The sequence below is a fragment of the Anthonomus grandis genome, chromosome 17, assembly GCF_022605725.1.
Source record: "Anthonomus grandis grandis chromosome 17, icAntGran1.3, whole genome shotgun sequence".
NCBI classification, from domain to species: Eukaryota; Metazoa; Arthropoda; class Insecta; order Coleoptera; family Curculionidae; genus Anthonomus; species Anthonomus grandis.
The window spans coordinates 2957102-2975018 of NC_065562.1; the positions used below are offsets into that span (position 1 = coordinate 2957102).

A 17917-nucleotide genomic window follows, 5' to 3' on the forward strand; every position below is an offset into this window, starting at 1 on the left:
GTTTGTTTACTATTTCCAAATAGAACCAGATTTATTAAAGTATTAATTTATTAAGTTAATTGTATTTGTTGTTTTATTTATTTTCCAATTTTTTTATGCAGAAAAATGAAATAAAAGAGTACTATTTTAATACTATTTATCTAGAATAATGTCACATCTTAAAAGGGGGTTTTAAATTTCCCAGTTTTTACCACTAAATTATCAACATCATAGACAATAATATTAATGAATATTTACTTAAAAGGTATACATCAATATACTGAAAGAAGTAAATCTTTTCTTTTATACAAATAAAAATAATAAGCTTAAATAATTGAATAAAATTTTAAAACGTCTTTATCTCAAAATGATCTTTTTTGGATTATGTCACTCTTCTTGAAAACCGACGATATTGTATTTGTATTGGGGACAAATAAAAAGGCAGTTATTATTATTATTATTAATATTATTATTTAAACTAAATGATCTAGAAGGAATCTTAATATGTATGTAAAAGTTTTATCAAAAATATCTGTACACTTATTTAACATATTTTTCCATAAACTTTTTATGAAATTCTGAACGTAAAGAATCATTTATAAAAACATTACTCTTCTTTTCAGGTTCAGATTTTGCACAATTTTTGAACACTACATCATCGTCCCATCTTCGCTTTACTTTATGGTCGGCTTTCGTACCGCCCGAAGCATAGTGGGTCAACAGAGGATTTCCGCTCAAAATGTTTTCCATTCTTATTCGTTCTTCCTCTTGTCGTCTTTCGATTTCTTTTTTTGTTTGCTCTGGAAAAAAATAAGCGTTTATTAGCGAAAAAATAACCCTAAAATCTCTTAACACGATAATTTTTTTTCTCTTATGGCTTTTGCACATAGTGCATTCAGCCATTACCTTAACCTAATCTATATGTATTTTGTATGTTACCTACTGTACTACACTGATGATACTAATACTCGAGAAGATAAACCTACGCGCATGAGATGAGCCTATCTCTCTCGCACGCCTGACGTCAGTCAATGACAAATTTCCCCAGGAACAGCTTTTTAATACATGAACAGAGTTTTAATACATTTTAATATGACGTTTCGTCTTTGCTTTAGATGTTCGATGGATTTAGGGTTAGGGCATGGTTTATTTGTTTTGTGTGTATTTTGTGTTTGTTTTTAGTGACAAATGTGGCAGAGTTTATTAAATTATAATAATTAAACATTTTTTATCATGGTGTACTGTGCAGTGGTGGGTTGTTCAAGCAACAACAACAAAAAAAGTAAAGTAGTTTCAGATTGCCGATTCTTTAGTTTTCCAAAGGACAAACAAGTTTGCCGACAATGGAAAAAAAATATAGATTATAGATACTTAAGAAAGTGAATTTAATTGGTTGTATGTCATCAATGGCATCATGCATTTTCTTTTGGCATTTACTGGTAACACTATTATTACCAACAACCAATGGGTACTCATATGTATACTTAGCGCACACAATTTTATGAAAGTTAATTGTCACAATAGGCTGTATATCAATCCTCTATTTTTGTTTTATTTTTTTTTTACAACATAATAAAATATGTACATATTATATCACTGATATTTTTCTGCAGAGGCATTCGTTTAAAGTAAAAAAAGTTAAATAAAAACTATAAATTCTTTTTTTTTTTTGGCTATAAAGTATTATTAATTTATTATTAATTAACAAGCCTTCAGACGTTTTATATTGTGTATATTTATTTTCAAATTAAAATACCTTAAATAATAAAAATCGTTTTTTAAGCCTTATCCAAAACCAAAATAGCATTTATATTATACAGTGCTTTTCTTTAAAGTCCCCCCCCCCATTTATTTTTTGAACGGGTCAAAAAAAATTTTTGAAACTTGGCATAAGTAAATTGGTCTATAGATACTATTTTTCACTGTAAACTAGGTAGTTGTAAATTCCAAGATGGCGGCTGGGCGACACCTTGAGAAAAAAATTTAAATAGAAAGGGGGGTCGTGTGGTACCTCATTTTAAAGGTCTCAATGAGTACTTTATAACCCTGAAATATTAGACCCATATCTTAACTCGTTTCAAAATGGCGGCCTAATAAAAAAGTTTTTTTTTTTATTTTAACGTTTTACATTTTTATGATTTTTGAATAGGTAAAAATCAGTGTACGAAAATAAATGCGTCACTATTTTATTTTGACATAAAAACGACAGTTCTAAATGTCAAAATAACACATAAGCGCCATCTTGAATAAATGCATTAAATAGAAATCTTGTGTTACCTCATTTAAAAGGTTTTATTGAGTACTTTTAATATTTATTACATGGACTCGGTGGACTCCGTTTTGACCTGTCTAAAAGTAACAGCCAAAAAAATACACTGTTGCGATTTTATTAACGTTTTTAATAATAATATACAAATAATTTATAATTTTTGAATTTTGGATTTAAAGATTAACTTTTTGGTTTCTAAAGACTTACTGAACCGCCCTCGTATGTCACATTTCACGTTAAAGATTATTGAACATTATTTAGATTTTCCAAAAACCAAATAGCTATTAAAAAAACTCGAAAAAAAATTTTAAGATATTTTTCCTTAACCGGTAAATTACTCTTGTATAGTCAAGATGTCGCCCAGCCGCCATCTTGGAATTTACAACTACCTAGTTTACAGTGAAAAATAGTATCTATAGACCAATTTACTTATGCCAAGTTTCAAAAATTTTTTTTGACCCGTTCAAAAAATAAGTGGGGGGGGGGGGGGACTTCAAAGAAAAGCACTGTATAAGGCTTTACTCTCCTTGCACGGATCCACGAATTCTACATACTATTAAGGAAATATTTTACATACTATTATAATAATCATAGCATATTTCATATAGCACAATATAATAATACTTAATAAGTAATGTTAAATAAAAAAGGCTTTAAAATACTGCTTTTCCAACCGACAAACAGAATTTTTGTCATCGAGTGACGTCATGCGCAAAGTCACACGAAATTGCATCGCCAAGTGGGTTTATCTTTCCAATAATAGTATCATGTACTACACTGGTTCGCAAAATTAAGCGGACATCGAAAATTGGGTTCAAATTGAATCCTTAATAACTGTTTCAGTATTGCATCGATTTTGAATTTTTTTACCGAATTTTAGGCCATTGACTATTACATAATTTTTTCACCTCGAAGCTATAAAAATTTCCAACGGATTTGTTATTATACAGGGGTTAATAAAAAGTCGAATTCTATTGTAAACTTTTCAATACTCTTTAATTTTCACTCATTCCGCTATCTGTATTTTTAAAGAAACAGCAACTTAAAAAATATATCCGATTCTCTGATTTTTGGAGGGTCAATAGTGGTTCATGAGAGAAGCTTGAATTCCAAAAGTTGGGAGCCCCCTCCCCTCGTTTTTCGGGAAACTCAAAAAATCGGGGGCTACAATTGTTTTTAGTGCGGCTTTCTTGAGCGGACAACGTTTTAGAGCAACCGAGTGGTATTTGGATAGCGGTGCAAGCGTCCATTTGACCTACAATAAGGATTGGCTGTATGATGTAAAGAGTGCAGTTGGGCCAAAACAAATTCTAATTGCGGACAAGTCCAAAGTTTCTGTAGAATGTACAGGGTGGCCAGATAAGAATGCAAAGTGCTGTATTTTAGAAACTATTCGTCGTAGAGACTTGCGGTAAAAAATTTTATGACTAAAGTGGCCAAAAGAATGCCGTGGAAAATATTTTTAGATTGCCAAGATGGTCGCCAGGGGGCGTAACCGCCATATTAAACTTTTTAAGTGATTTTTTACTGAAATCTACTCAGTAAATGTTAAAAATAAATTTAGTAAAAAAAACTTAGTAAATTGAAAGAATATATGCTTTTTAAAGCTCAGCTTTACGCGAGTAATTTTTGTTTAACACTTTGTGACGTATCTATTAAAATAAAGTGGTGGGGGGTAATTCAATGTTTTTTAAATAAACAGCTGTAACTCCTAAACGACTGAACGGATTTTAACAAACTTGGTCTCGTTGGAAAAAACATTTATTGTTTCATCAAATTCGTCTTATCTGTGATATTTCTAGTTCTTAGTAATGCCGCTAGAGCGCGTTTTTTGATCTAATAACAGAAAATTGCAAAATTCTCTAAAAAATTAAATGCAATAATATGACTTTTTTTCATAAAAATGTAGTGAAACGATAGCTAAATAGGCCAGTGAAAACCGTATATCGATATCTTATTCATAGCCTGAATATCGAAGAAAGAATATCTAGTTATCATATAATTTTAATAAGACGATATTACACCGATATTTATTGTTATTTATTTGTCTTTTTTCAAGGTTCAATGATAAAATGTCTTAATTTAATAATTTTTAAATAATTAAAAGACTCTTGTTAAAAAAAAAACGCGTATAGGCATAATAACAAAAATTACCGATGTAATGTAGTATGAAGTAATTTTAATATAAATAAAATCATCCGGTATATTATTAGAATTAATTAATATGCTAGGGTAATTGTTATCGTTATAGTTTTATGCAATTCTGCAAAGTAAGCAAGTGCAATGTCCGGTCAATATACGACCCATATTGTGAGGAGAATAGTTCAATAAACTATGTAGAAAGGTTGAATTTTGACTATTATTAATGGCCTCTAAAAACGAACCTAAGACCTGAGTTATTACATGGCGACCCTGCTTAAAAGGCCAAATTACTACAATATTTTAAATTAAAGTACCTACTGAAGAATAATTAGTAAAGAAGATGGGAAAATCACAGAAAGTTGATGAGACAGTTGTAATTGCCCAATCCGCATCTGGTGATGCCACTACTAAAAACTCGAGCCAGGCATTCTCTTTGACAGACACCTTATTAATCGTACTTGTTGCTGTAGCTCTAACAGTACTGTTGTATTTTATTATTAAAAAGTACAAGAAAAATATGAGAAGAACCATCAGAAGAGAAATTGCAAAAGAAGAATTGAGACGCTCAAGAAATAATATTATGGAACAGGACCAATAATTTTTTTGTTTTAGGTTTTTTTTTTTTAGGTTATTGCTGGTTAAAAATTGTATAAAAAGGACATAAAATTGTGGATAAACTGATGTGACTAGAAGTTAAAAGTATAATAATAAGGTCGTAAAAATATATACATACATATAAATATGAAGAATAAGCGCTGTAAGTAACTGTTTAAATTTATATTTTCATTGTTTGTTTTGTTAGTTGCTTTAAGTATACTTTAAGGAAGATATGGACCCTTAAACCAAGAACTAGGTATCATTTAAAAATTATTTTATATGATAAATTTACAACTTCTTATTTTTGGGGTAATACTTAATGGGGGATAATAAGTTACAGGAACACTTAAATGCCTTAGAAACAATTAGAGGGTATATTGTGAAATTAAATTATGAGCGACGAAAAACTCCAATTCTAGACCAAAAGATTAATGAGGCTGATGTAGTTTATACACAAGTGAAAAGTGAAATATCTTTAATAAATGAAAAAATAAAAAGTAAAGAATTAGACGACTCTGAAATTTTTATTGTTAAAGAACTTAATTCTAAAATAAACAAAATATATAACGAGATTCGAAGTTTTCAAAATAAAGACACAAATAAAACGAATACCAATATGGCTTCCTTTGACCTTAAAGTTGCTGTAAGTTTGCTACCTATAATGGATGAAACCGAAGGTACCACGTTAAAATTAATCGATGCCATTGAACTCTATGATTCTATGTTAAATGCAGAGGGTAAATCCTTGTTAATAACATTTGTTCTTAAAACTAGGTTGTCAAATAGCGCAAAACTAAGACTCAATACCAGTTATAACTCCATAAGGGATCTAATATCTGACATTAAATTGAATTTTTTAACAGTAAAATCTGACAGTGCTTTACAAATGAAGCTTTTTAATTCTAAACAAGGCGATAAGTCCATTGAAGATTTTGGAAAAGAATTGGAAGACCTTTTTGTTAATTTAACAATATCGCAGGCTAGAAGTGATGAAAATGCTTACGCTGTTTTAAAGCCAATTAACGAAAGATTAGCTATAAAACGCTTCACAGACGGGTTGCGTAATCCAAGATTAGGTACAATATTAGCTTCTCGAAATTTTTCTAAGTTAAAAGATGCTATTAGAGTAGCTCAAGACGAAGAAACGACTTTTTTTAGAGGTAATCCCCAAATCTTTAACGCCTTTAGAGGAAGAGGAAGATTTTTAAGAAGTTCTTCTCACAATAGGGGTTCTCGATTAAACAATAATTATTATAGAAACAACAATTTTTCAAGTCAAAATAATAATTATCATCATAATAGTAATTCCAACAACAGAAATTTTCAAAACAATCAGCGGTTTCAGCGGAATTCTCGCGGACGGTTTAATAACCGAGGAAACCATGGTTCGCGTTTTTCGCCGTCAGGTAGACACCATAATATTAACACTTTTCATCAGAGTAACTTAGGTCAAGAAAATGTGCAACCTTGCTCTACTAGTAAATTAGAATCAGCACCGACAAATAATTTTTTTCGTTCCTAATACGGAAAATGATGAAATATTTACTTATTCTAATTCTTATACAAACATCGTTAATTTTACAATATTTAATAAAAACGTAAACTTTTTAATCGATTCAGGCGCGACATTGTGTGCCATAAAATCGGAGGTTTTAAATTCACAATTACACTTACATAGCGATAGTATAGAAATTAAAGGAGTTGGTGGAACAATTACGTCAACAGGCTATGTTTATCTTAAATTACATGCAGGCGGTATTACATTCGAAGAAAAATTTTACGTTTTTGATTCTCTTACTTGCTCTAGTGATGCAATTATAGGAGAAAATTTTCTAAGAAAATATAAGAGTATTTTAGACTACGAAAAGAATACATTAACTTTAACAAAATATAATACTAACGTTGTCTTACCCTTCAAGCCTACGTGTTATGATAATGTTTTGACTCTGTCTCCACGATGTGAAACAATTTCTTATGTATCTGTTGGTTTTACAGAAGAATATGTGGTTTTACCTGGAGAATTGTGTCAAGGTGTTTTTATAGCGGGCATGATTGTAAAACCTAAAGATGGAAAAATACCTGTAAAAATTTTAAACACTAGGGAAACTGAGGTTTCTCTAAAAAATTGTGTTCCTAGAGTAAAAAAGTTAAGCAACTATGAATTTTGCAAATTTTCAACAGATGACATATCGGTGAATCGTGTGAAAAAACTGTTCGACTTGCTAAAATTAAGTTATTTAGATCCAAATGATCAAAATGCAATAGAAAGTATTTGTGCTAAATATGCAGATATTTTTCACATGCCAGGCGATAAGTTAACTGTCACAAATGTTTATAAAGAATCGATTCACTTAAAAAATAATGCCACACCTTCTTATGTTAAACCATATAGATTACCTTTTTCACAAAAAGATGAAATACATAAAAAAGTAACTAAAATGTGCCAAGATGGTATAGTTGAAAGGGCACAAAGTGAATGGAATTCTCCAGTTTTATTGGTTCCAAAAAAAGGGTTAAGTGAAGATTCAACTAGGCTAGTTGTAGACTATAGGTTAGTAAATTAGCAAATTCAAGACCAAAAACATCCCCTTCCAAAGATTACTGACATTTTTGATTCATTAGGAGGAGCTGTTTATTTTTCCCACTTGGATCTTAGTCAAGCTTACTACCAGGTAAAGTTAGATAAGAAAAGTAGGAAATATACAGCTTTTACTACTGATCGGGGGCAATGGCAGATGAAAAGATTACCGATGGGATTAAAAATTAGTCCAAGCGTATTTTCAAGACTCATGACAGTTGCTATGTCAGGTTTGAATTATGAAAGCTGTTTTATCTATTTAGATGACCTAATAGTTTTTGCGAGAAATCTTGTAGATCATAATAAAAATCTAATTGCTGTTTTTAATAGGCTTCGTAAAACTAATTTAAAACTTAATCCCTTAAAATGTGAATTCCTAAAAAAAGAAATTCTATACCTTGGACATATTATTTCTGAAAAAGGAATTTTACCTGATAATGATAAAGTTAAAGCTCTTAAAGAATATCCCAGACCCACTAATACAAATGAAGTTAAAAGATTTGTAGCTTTCGCAAATTATTATAGAAAATTTATTCCGCATTTTGCTGAAAAAACTATACCTTTAAATAAAATGTGTAGAAAATACGCTACTTTTGACTGGTCTAATGAATGTGAGAAATCATTTTTGTTTCTCAAGGACGCTCTTAGCTGTCCGCCAGTTTTAGACTATCCGGATTTTTCAGGAAACAGCGAGTTTATACTTCGAACCGATGCTTCTAATATAGCAATAGGAGCAACTCTTTCAAATGTAAATAATAAACCGGTTGCATATGCCAGTAGAAGTTTAAATAAGGCTGAACTGAATTATCCTACGATAGAAAAAGAACTGCTAGCTATTTACTGGGCTATAAAATATTTTAGACCGTATTTATTTGGTCGACGTTTTAAAATTTTAACAGATCATAGACCCTTAGTATATCTTTTTAATATGACTGATCCCTCGAGCCGTTTAACAAAGTTTAGATTGGGATTAGAAGAATATAATTTTTATATAGAGTATGTTAAAGGCGCAGAAAACGTTACGGCTGACGCTTTGTCAAGAATAATTTTAACTTCTGAAGATTTAAAAAATATGAATGAAAAGGTCATTTCTGTTATAACGAGAGCACAATGCGCAAGAGCAAATTCAAATTCCCATAATTTCAATAATAATGAATTAGATACGACTACAAATAATTGGCCTGATCAACCAGATATTGTAGGAGTTTTAAAAAGACCTGAAAATAGTATTGAATTAATACCGACGTCCTTACAAAATATAAATCAGCTTAGAAATCATATAACACTAAGCTCAGGGGAATTTTATTTTGTTCCTACGCACGCTGCTATTTATCTTAATCAAGATACTCGATCGACATTTGCGCGAGACGAAATGTTGAGAGATTTGATTAATATTAGTAATAAGTCAGATATTCGCGAATTAGTTATAATAAAGAATAAAAATAATGCGCTTATAATAGAAGACATACTAAAGAAAGTAAAAGATAAAAGTTGGACCGGTCCCCGTATATATGTAATTCGAGGCGTAAGAAAAATTGTCGACAATGATGAAAAACGAATAATACTAAATGACTTTCATTTACTTCCCACGAGCGGTCATGCAGGTATTAATAGAATGGTAAATAATTTAAAAAGATACTACTACTGGTCAGGTATGTATAAAGATGTTCAAACTTTTGTAAAAAGATGCGATAGTTGTCAAAAAATGAAACATTCTAATCACTATATTAAAGAGCCTATGGTAATCACGACTACTGCTAATTTTGCATTTCAAAAGGTATTTTTAGATTTGGTAGGCCCATTGCCAACAGATATTAATGGATTCTCATATATTTTGACTCTTCAATGCGATTTGACAAAATTTGTTGAGGCATATCCATTAAAATCTAAAGACGCAATAAGTGTTGCTAAAAGTTTTGTAAATAATTTTATTCTTAGGTACGGTATACCGACAGAAATTGCTACTGACCGAGGTACCGAGTTTATCTCATCCATAATGACTGAAATTGCTAATATTTTAAAAATTAATCAAATTCAGTCGACGGCTTATCACCATGAGAGTATAGGCGCGTTGGAAAATTCACATAAAGTTTTGGGGGCATATCTTAGAACACAAACAAATGATAATACCACTGCTTGGAATGAATGGACTCCATACTGGTGTTTCTCTTATAACACGACTGTACATTCGGAAACTAAATATACCCCGTTTGAATTGGTATTTGGAAGAAAATGTCACATACCAAGTAACTTAAATAACGAAATTGACCCTATTTATAATTTTGACAACTACCCCATAGAACTAAAATACAGGCTTCAAAAAGCATACGAAGATGCAAGAAAAAACTTAAATATTTCCAAGTCAAAGCGGAAAGAAGTGTATGATAAAAATAAAAATCCCATAACGTATAAGAAAGGAGATAAAATTTTACTTAAAAACGAGACAGGGGATAAACTCTCTAACCCTTGTTTTTTGGGTCCATATTTAGTAATAGAGGATTTGTCTCCAAATGTAAAAATTATAAGAAATAATAAAGAGACGATCGTACATAAAAATAGAACAAAACTTTACTTTGTGTAGTTTAAATTTTTAGGATATATACATATATTTAATAATTATATAGTTGATAATATATTCTGTATAATAATAATAATTATTATTAAGGGGCCCCTGACTATTTAGTAAGTACTAAGTTATGGATTGTATCTTATTAGTGCTATTGGTATTTTAGTAATAATGTATATCATAATATGAGTATTAAAATTTTTTTTTCTTCTTCTTAGGTTAATAATAATAAATAAATAAGTAACTCCAATCGAATTTGAAAGAATTGTTATTCGGTGACTAAAAATTCTTTTAAATATCGGGGGGAGGTGTAATGTAGTATGAAGTAATTTTAATATAAATAAAATCATCCGGTATATTATTAGAATTAATTAATATGCTAGGGTAATTGTTATCGTTATAGTTTTATGCAATTCTGCAAAGTAAGCAAGTGCAATGTCCGGTCAATATACGACCCATATTGTGAGGAGAATAGTTCAATAAACTATGTAGAAAGGTTGAATTTTGACTATTATTAATGGCCTCTAAAAACGAACCTAAGACCTGAGTTATTACACCGATTTTCAAATAAAACTAATGCCTCTTTAAATGCTCGAACTGTCTTCCATCAAACTTAATGCATTGTTGGAGCCGCTTATGCATGGACATTACAGCAGCTTCAATTTCTGCTCTTGACAGGCTGTAAATGGCTTCTTGTATTCGTATTTTCATGTCGTCTTTAGTTGTTGGTTGAATTTGGTAAACAATATCTTTCAACCGACCCCATAGGTAGAAGTCCAAATAGGTGAGGTCTGGGGATCGGGGTGGCCAAGGAAATAGACTTCCTCGCCCAATCCACCTCTGTTGAAATCATAAATCTACATGTTCTCGCACATTTCTTGAGAAATGTGCTGGGCAACCGTCTAGTTGCAAAAACATATTTCGTCGTAATTGCAGGTGTTCTGTTCTTGTCGTCACCTCAATTTCAGTTTATTGATTAGTTTGATTTAGTTTAGTTCTATAAGTTATATTCTTAAGTGCATTCAAAGTATCGCTTCTTGCTGTTAATATTTTTTTGTTTTACATAATGAATGTTGAGATTTGCCTTATTTCCTCGCCTCTCCCTATAATATTTCCTTACTTGCTATTCTTTACTTTTACTACAAACCTGGTACATACCCAAATAATACGTCACACGCAAGTACCGAAAAGACTGACGCGGGGAATCGAGGTGAAAAACACTCGGTACTAGATCGTCTTACTGTTAATAACCATTTTTACGGCCAGTGTTCGCGCGGCCTTCCGCAAAAACCTCCTGTGTTATCCTGATCCTGACTGACCCCTAGGTAAGTCTTTTTACTTTTAATTTAATTCAATTACTTTTATATTTTTCGTGCTAAGTCAGCAGGCTGTGGTGTAAAACCGTCCAAAGGTACATGAACCATCGCAACCTATAAATTTTACAGTCTATAGAGCCTCAATTGATTAGAACCCCTTTCTAATCAATGGCACCCTATTAAACAGCAGGGGTATATCTTCTAATAAAAGAGGCAATTGGTTCACCAGAAAATCAAGAAATACGGCACCATTTAGTGGTTGATCAAAGAAATAGAGACCTATAATAGTTTTGCCCAGAATGCCACACCACACATTGACACTCCAATGGCCTTGATGTTGGACCTCCCGCAACCAATGAGGATTGTTGTCACAGCAATAATGCATATTATGCAAATTAATGTTTCCATCACTCCTAAAAGTGCCCTCGTCTGTCCAAAGAATTTCGGATAAAAATTCTATATTTTCCCTAATACTGCCCAACATCCAATGACAATAATCTAACCGTCGCGTCGGTCAAAGTCTCCATGATTCAAGGCTTGATGTAAAACCATATGATGGCTCTGTCTCAGATTTTCTGGATACCCTTGAGAATAGTTTATCACAACTTTATACAAATTGCCATGATATTATATGTGGTGGAGATATAAATATAGACCTGCTAAATATAGAGGACACAAAATCACAGAATTTCAGGAAAACAATAGAACTCTTTGATCTAAAACAAACAATTAATAGTCCAACTAGAATCTCAAATAATAGCTCAACACTAATCGATATTATTTTGGTTTCTACGCAGAAAGCCAGGCAAGATTTTTACGGTACTAATAAAGTAAATAATCTCTCTGATCATTATTTAGTATTTGGTCAGTCTTATTTTAAAAATGTAGTAAACACCTACAAATCTATAAGGTCAAGATGCTTAAGTAAAATAGATAAACAAAGCGTGCTCAACTGCCTGGCTATATCTCCTTTAAATAATACTTATTATATAAATAATCATGTGTTGAAAGTTGATTTTTTTACTAATACAATACTTAACTTATTTGATCAATTAGCTCCCTATAAAACAATTAACTATAAACATAGAAACCAGCCATGGTGTACTTATGCTGTTCAATGTTTTATCAAGCGAAAGGATCAGGCTTATAACAAATTTAAAAAAAATAAAACCCCTCTAAATTGGAATTACTATAAATACATTAAAAACGAAACTACTAGTATTATAAATAGAGAAAAAAGAGCCTACCTAGAACACTTACTAGAGAATAACAATGGCAACGGAAAGATTTTATGGAAAACTCTCAAGAATCTTAATATTTTAAACAAAAAGTCCGGTGATACCATTCCCAACAATCTTAATAACCCGAATGAAATAAATAACTTTTTTCTTCAATTTTCTCAACTTGAACCACCAGATCCGGACTTGATTTTATTATATACTACTAGTACGGCAAAAAACTTTATTGAGCTTTTTTCTTTTAGATTGACGGATGAACAGGAAGTTTACACTGCCTTATCATCAATAAAATCAAATGCCGTTGGTCCGGATGGTCTAAACAGTGAAATGCTAAAATTATGCTGCCCTCAGATTCTAAATATTTTAGTTAATATTTATAACTCGTGTATTCTCGTATCTAAATTTCCAGACTCCTGGAAAATTACTAGGATTTTTCCGTTGCCAAAAACTAAAACCGAGCCCACAAACCTTTCAGAATTAAGACCCATATCCATTTTATCACCCTGCTCGAAAATATTTGAAAAAATCTTAACCGCTAGAATAATAGAACACCTGAATAAACACAATATCCTTCCCTTGAGACAATCGGGATTTAGAAAAGGTTACAGTTGCTGTACAGCATTGTTGGACGTGGTTGATTCAATAATGTCAAATATAGACTCTGAAAACTCATGTGTTTTGATATTGTTAGACTACACAAGAGCGTTTGATAAGGTAAACCACCAGGTTCTGTTCGCTTTGCTATTGCATATTGGATTTTCACAGAGTGCTGTCGATCTAATTAAAAGCTATTTATCTAATAGGGTTCAATATGTAGAAACTGATAAGGGATGTTCGGACAAAGGGTCGCTTCACTGTGGTGTTCCACAGGGCTCCGGGCTATCCCCGTTACTATTCTGCATATACACCTGTTATCTCACACATGCCCTTGAACACTGTATTGATTATAGTTTTGCTGATGATAAACAATTATTATACTCTGTCACACCTAATAGCATAGCACAAACTCAACTTAACATAAATAAAGATTTGAATCAACTAGTTCGAAACTCAGAAAAACACCAGTTAAAATTAAACCCTTTAAAAACTAAAATACTTGCTTTTGGAAAACAAAAAATTGACTTAGAAAACCAACTTAAAATTAATTTAAATAACTCAGAGCTTACCTTTGAAAAAAAAATCTAGGAATTTGGGGGTAATTTTAGATACAGATTTAAGATTCAGCGAACATGTATCTGCGTGTGTACAGAGGGCGTATGCAAATTTAAAGCTGTTATATCCACATAGGCGTGCACTAAGTCAAAAACTAAAATTAACATTGTCAGATGCTCTTGTGTTAGGTCACTTTAATTATTGTGATGCATTGTATGGTCCATGCCTAACCAAACAGGATAGGGACAGGATACAGCGAGTTCAGAGGTCGTGTTTGCGGTTTGCATTTGGCATAAGGAAGTTTGAGCCAGTAATTCACAAACTCAAAACTTGCAATTGGTTGGATATGGAAAATCGCCGTACATTTCACTCCGCTGTCTTATTCCACAGAATAATATTTAATAAAAGTCCACCATATTTGTACAACAAAATAAAATTTAGAACAGATGTTCACAACTTAAACCTAAGGTATAGGGGCTTAATATCTCCTCCTTTCCATAAGACTGCCTTGTTTGCAAGATCTTTCTCTTATAATGTTTACCTATTATACAATCATATTCCTCTCGAAATGAAAATACTCACGCCAACAAAATTCAAATATCTATATAAAAATAACTTGCTAACACACCACTAAGTCTTGTTGTTTTTTATTTATCTTTTTTTTTTCATACGGTATAGTGTACTTGTGTTTTGGGTAGGTACAAACGTCTACTATAAGTATAAGAACTAGGAACTATTAGAATGTTTTAGGTAAAAACAGTGTTGTAATTTACTTGTGTTGAAATTATAAAACTACATACTACTTATGATTTGCTATTGTGCTAACATTGAATCTATATATTAATTTAATATTCTTTGTTGTTAGTTACAGTTACAAAATTTTCACGGAGTTTATTCAATATCAGTTTTACTGCCTTAAACTCCATTTTGCAGTAATACATTTATCATGTATGAAGAATGTATACCAATAATGCATTGTAAACTTGTACTATTACTGGAAAATAAATTTATTTATTATTATTATTATTATTATATGGGCGCAGTCTAAAAATTTGACAGAAACACATTGCGAAATATGTAAATTAGTATTTTTTGTGACATAAAAATTTACCTGTGATCCTTTAAAATGTTTAGAATAGTAGTACGTGATATACTCAACTCGCGAGACATTGCTCTCGTACTAACGTGGGGATTGAATTCCACGTATGCTAAGATATTAATAATATTGTCTTCCCTTGTTCTAGCCGAGTGTCTTCGCAACTGAAGTCGAAGGCTGCCAGTATTACGCAAATCATATCGACATCATTTGTAAAAGGCATTTTAATAGTTTTAACGCTTTACTTTTGTGTGCAACAAACACAAATTGGACTGCCTAATTTTATTATTTGTTGACAAGTTGATTTTAGGCATTTGTTTTTTCCTTCATGGCCTACTCTTCAATATTCTGCCTACCTTGTACTTGCATTTTATATGCATTGATTATTATGCCCCTACGCGTTTTTTTTTAAATTTTTTGAACAAAGAATATTTTAATTATTTAAAAATTATTAAATTAAGACATTTTATCATTGAAGCTTGAAAAAAGACGAATAAATAATAATAAATGTTAAATGCCATTATAATTCTGCTATGTCAGGATTATCAAATGACCGAGTGGTGTGCAATTGCGCGCACACGAGGCGCGCAACCTACTACGAGGAAGCTACGACGGAAGGCAGTCTTCGAATCGGGTCGGATAAGTTTAAGTCGTTCTTTTTGAGTTGTTATTATTAAAAGTAATAAAACGGGTGTTTTTATAAACTTTTTGGCTTTGATTTAACATCAGAAGTGGGATTAGATCCTTGTGCAGTTAGTGCGGAGTTTTAGTGAGAGTTAAGACTAAATTTACAAAACAATTCGCGGTAAAGTGTAACCAACATGTCGGAAGAAAATTCCCAAGCCATCAATCTTCCGCAGGAGAATGAGGAAGGTTCAGACCAAGATGTTGCATCACAAAGCAGTATTGGACCAACTGATAAGCTTCCTGAAGTGCAGTGGCAACAAACATTATTAAATTTAATTGCCGCCCAACAACAACAAATTGCCGAGTTAGCGAAACAAACGAAACTGGCAATGATGTCATCGGCACTATCATCGTCAACGCCCAACTTCGTAGCAGATGGATTGAATGCGCAGGCGTCTGCCGTAGTACCCGGCTACACGACATTTAAATTGACCAGCTACGATCCGGATAATAGCGCCTATGGCGTTCATGAGTGGTTAGAGGATGCTACGAAGCTGAAGGACGAGCTGAATGTGAGCGATAATCTAATGATCGCAAAAGCCAGCGAAGCATTAAAAAATCGTGGTAATCGATACTGTTGCGACTGGAGACCCATTCGCCGAACATGGGAAAATTTTTGCGCTGATCTCATCACTGCTTTCCCAGACAAAGAGTCACCTGGCGTTCGGGCATTTAAAGCTGCTACACTAAGAAGCCGTGATTGTGATTCATTGTGTGATTACGGAAACAAGAAAATTCGAAGTATAAACAGATTTTATGAACAGTTACCGTGGAACACAATTTTGAGTATGGTTGAATATGGGTTGGACCACGCAGAAGCACGTGCTGCGCTGCATATTCAGCTACCGCAATCTGACCGAGAAGTCATGACAATCTTTAGTGACTTCGACGCACGCCGGACTACCAAACGGTCCTTTGAAGCTGAAAATTTGCCCAGAAAAAAATTCCGTATAGAGGAAAAGCCTGAAAAGTTTAACAGGGCACTTAAAGGATCCTGTTTTAAATGTGGACGTCAGGGACACCATCAAGATGCTTGCAATAATAAAGAAGAATCGTCAATGCAAATTCAGCATGATATGGCTGGTTCATCTAAAATCCCAACGTGCAGTCATTGCAAGAAAATTGGCCATAGCGAAATAAATTGCTGGTATAAAAATGGAAAACCTAAGAAAACCTTTTTGCTTAAAAAATGACGCCATCTGAATACAACACCAATGGCGACATTATTATGCAAAAACAGTGTGTCTTCTTTTTCTTATCTTATTGATAGTGGTGCCGACGAATCGATAATAAAACATTCAGTGGTAAAAACAATAAACGCGATAATTAAAAAAGACGGTACAGTTCGAGGGTTTTCGGGGTTTGGGGCCCAAACTGTTTATGCTGACGGTGTTTGTAACCTAATAACCGTTTTACCGAATTTGACTTTAGAGATTACGTATGCAATCGTGCCGGATAGTGTTATTCCAGACGGCATTGACCTTATTATTGGATGGGACGTTATGAGTCGACCGTGTTTACAAATTGAGAAAAGTGCTTACGGGCTTGAATTATCACATTGTATTTTACCTAGGGAGTCTAAAATAATGTGTATAAGAAATGTAAACAGTATTCGAATTAATCAGCCTGATTTGGAAGAAAAATTAAAGCTGCAGATCGAGAGTCTTTTACTGTTTTACGGCAATAAAACACCTGATCATATTACTACAGGTGAAATGACAATTAATTTAAAGGAGAATAGTTTAGTTGCATACCGTCCAAGAAGATTAGCTTACCAAGAACGATTGCAAGTTAAAAAAATAATTGATGAACTTTTAAGTGCCAATATAATTCGAGAAAGCCGATCAGAATATGCAAGCCCTATAGTTCTAGTGTCAAAAAAGAATGGTGAAGTTAGAATGTGCGTGGATTTACGTGACATCAATAAAAAGGTAGTTAAAGAAAGGTATCCGCTGCCCCATGTTCAAGACCAAATAAATTCTCTTTGCGATGCAAAATTTTTTACTACACTGGATATGAAAGCTGGCTTTTATCAAATGCAAATTGAAGAAAAATCACGGCACATTATGGCTTTCATTACACCAGATGGACACTACGAATTTAATCGAATGCCTTTTGGGTATGTTAACGCACCGGCAATATACCAACGCGCCATCGACAAGGCCCTGGGTAATTTAAAGGGAACTAAGGCCTTTGTGTATATTGATGACGTACTGGTTCCATCAATTAGTATTGAGGAAGGATTACAAAATCTGGAGGAGGTACTTAATGCTTTGTCGAGTTGTGGGTTTGCCTTA

The 17917-nt window shown here is 32.5% G+C and overlaps 1 protein-coding gene across 4 annotated transcripts in view; it reads right to left on the reverse strand.

Moving 5' to 3' along the window:
* Positions 1–424: 424 nt before the first annotated feature.
* Positions 425–17917, reverse strand: part of LOC126746102 (spliceosome-associated protein CWC15 homolog) — an 80761-nt gene continuing 63268 nt past the window's right edge. For all 4 annotated transcript variants that reach the window (XM_050454216.1, XM_050454215.1, XM_050454214.1 and 1 more), the window contains exon 5: positions 425–779. In XM_050454216.1, coding sequence (XP_050310173.1) covers positions 520–779 — 260 coding nt within the window. In that variant the 3' untranslated portion in view covers positions 425–519. The remainder of the gene's footprint in view (positions 780–17917) is intronic.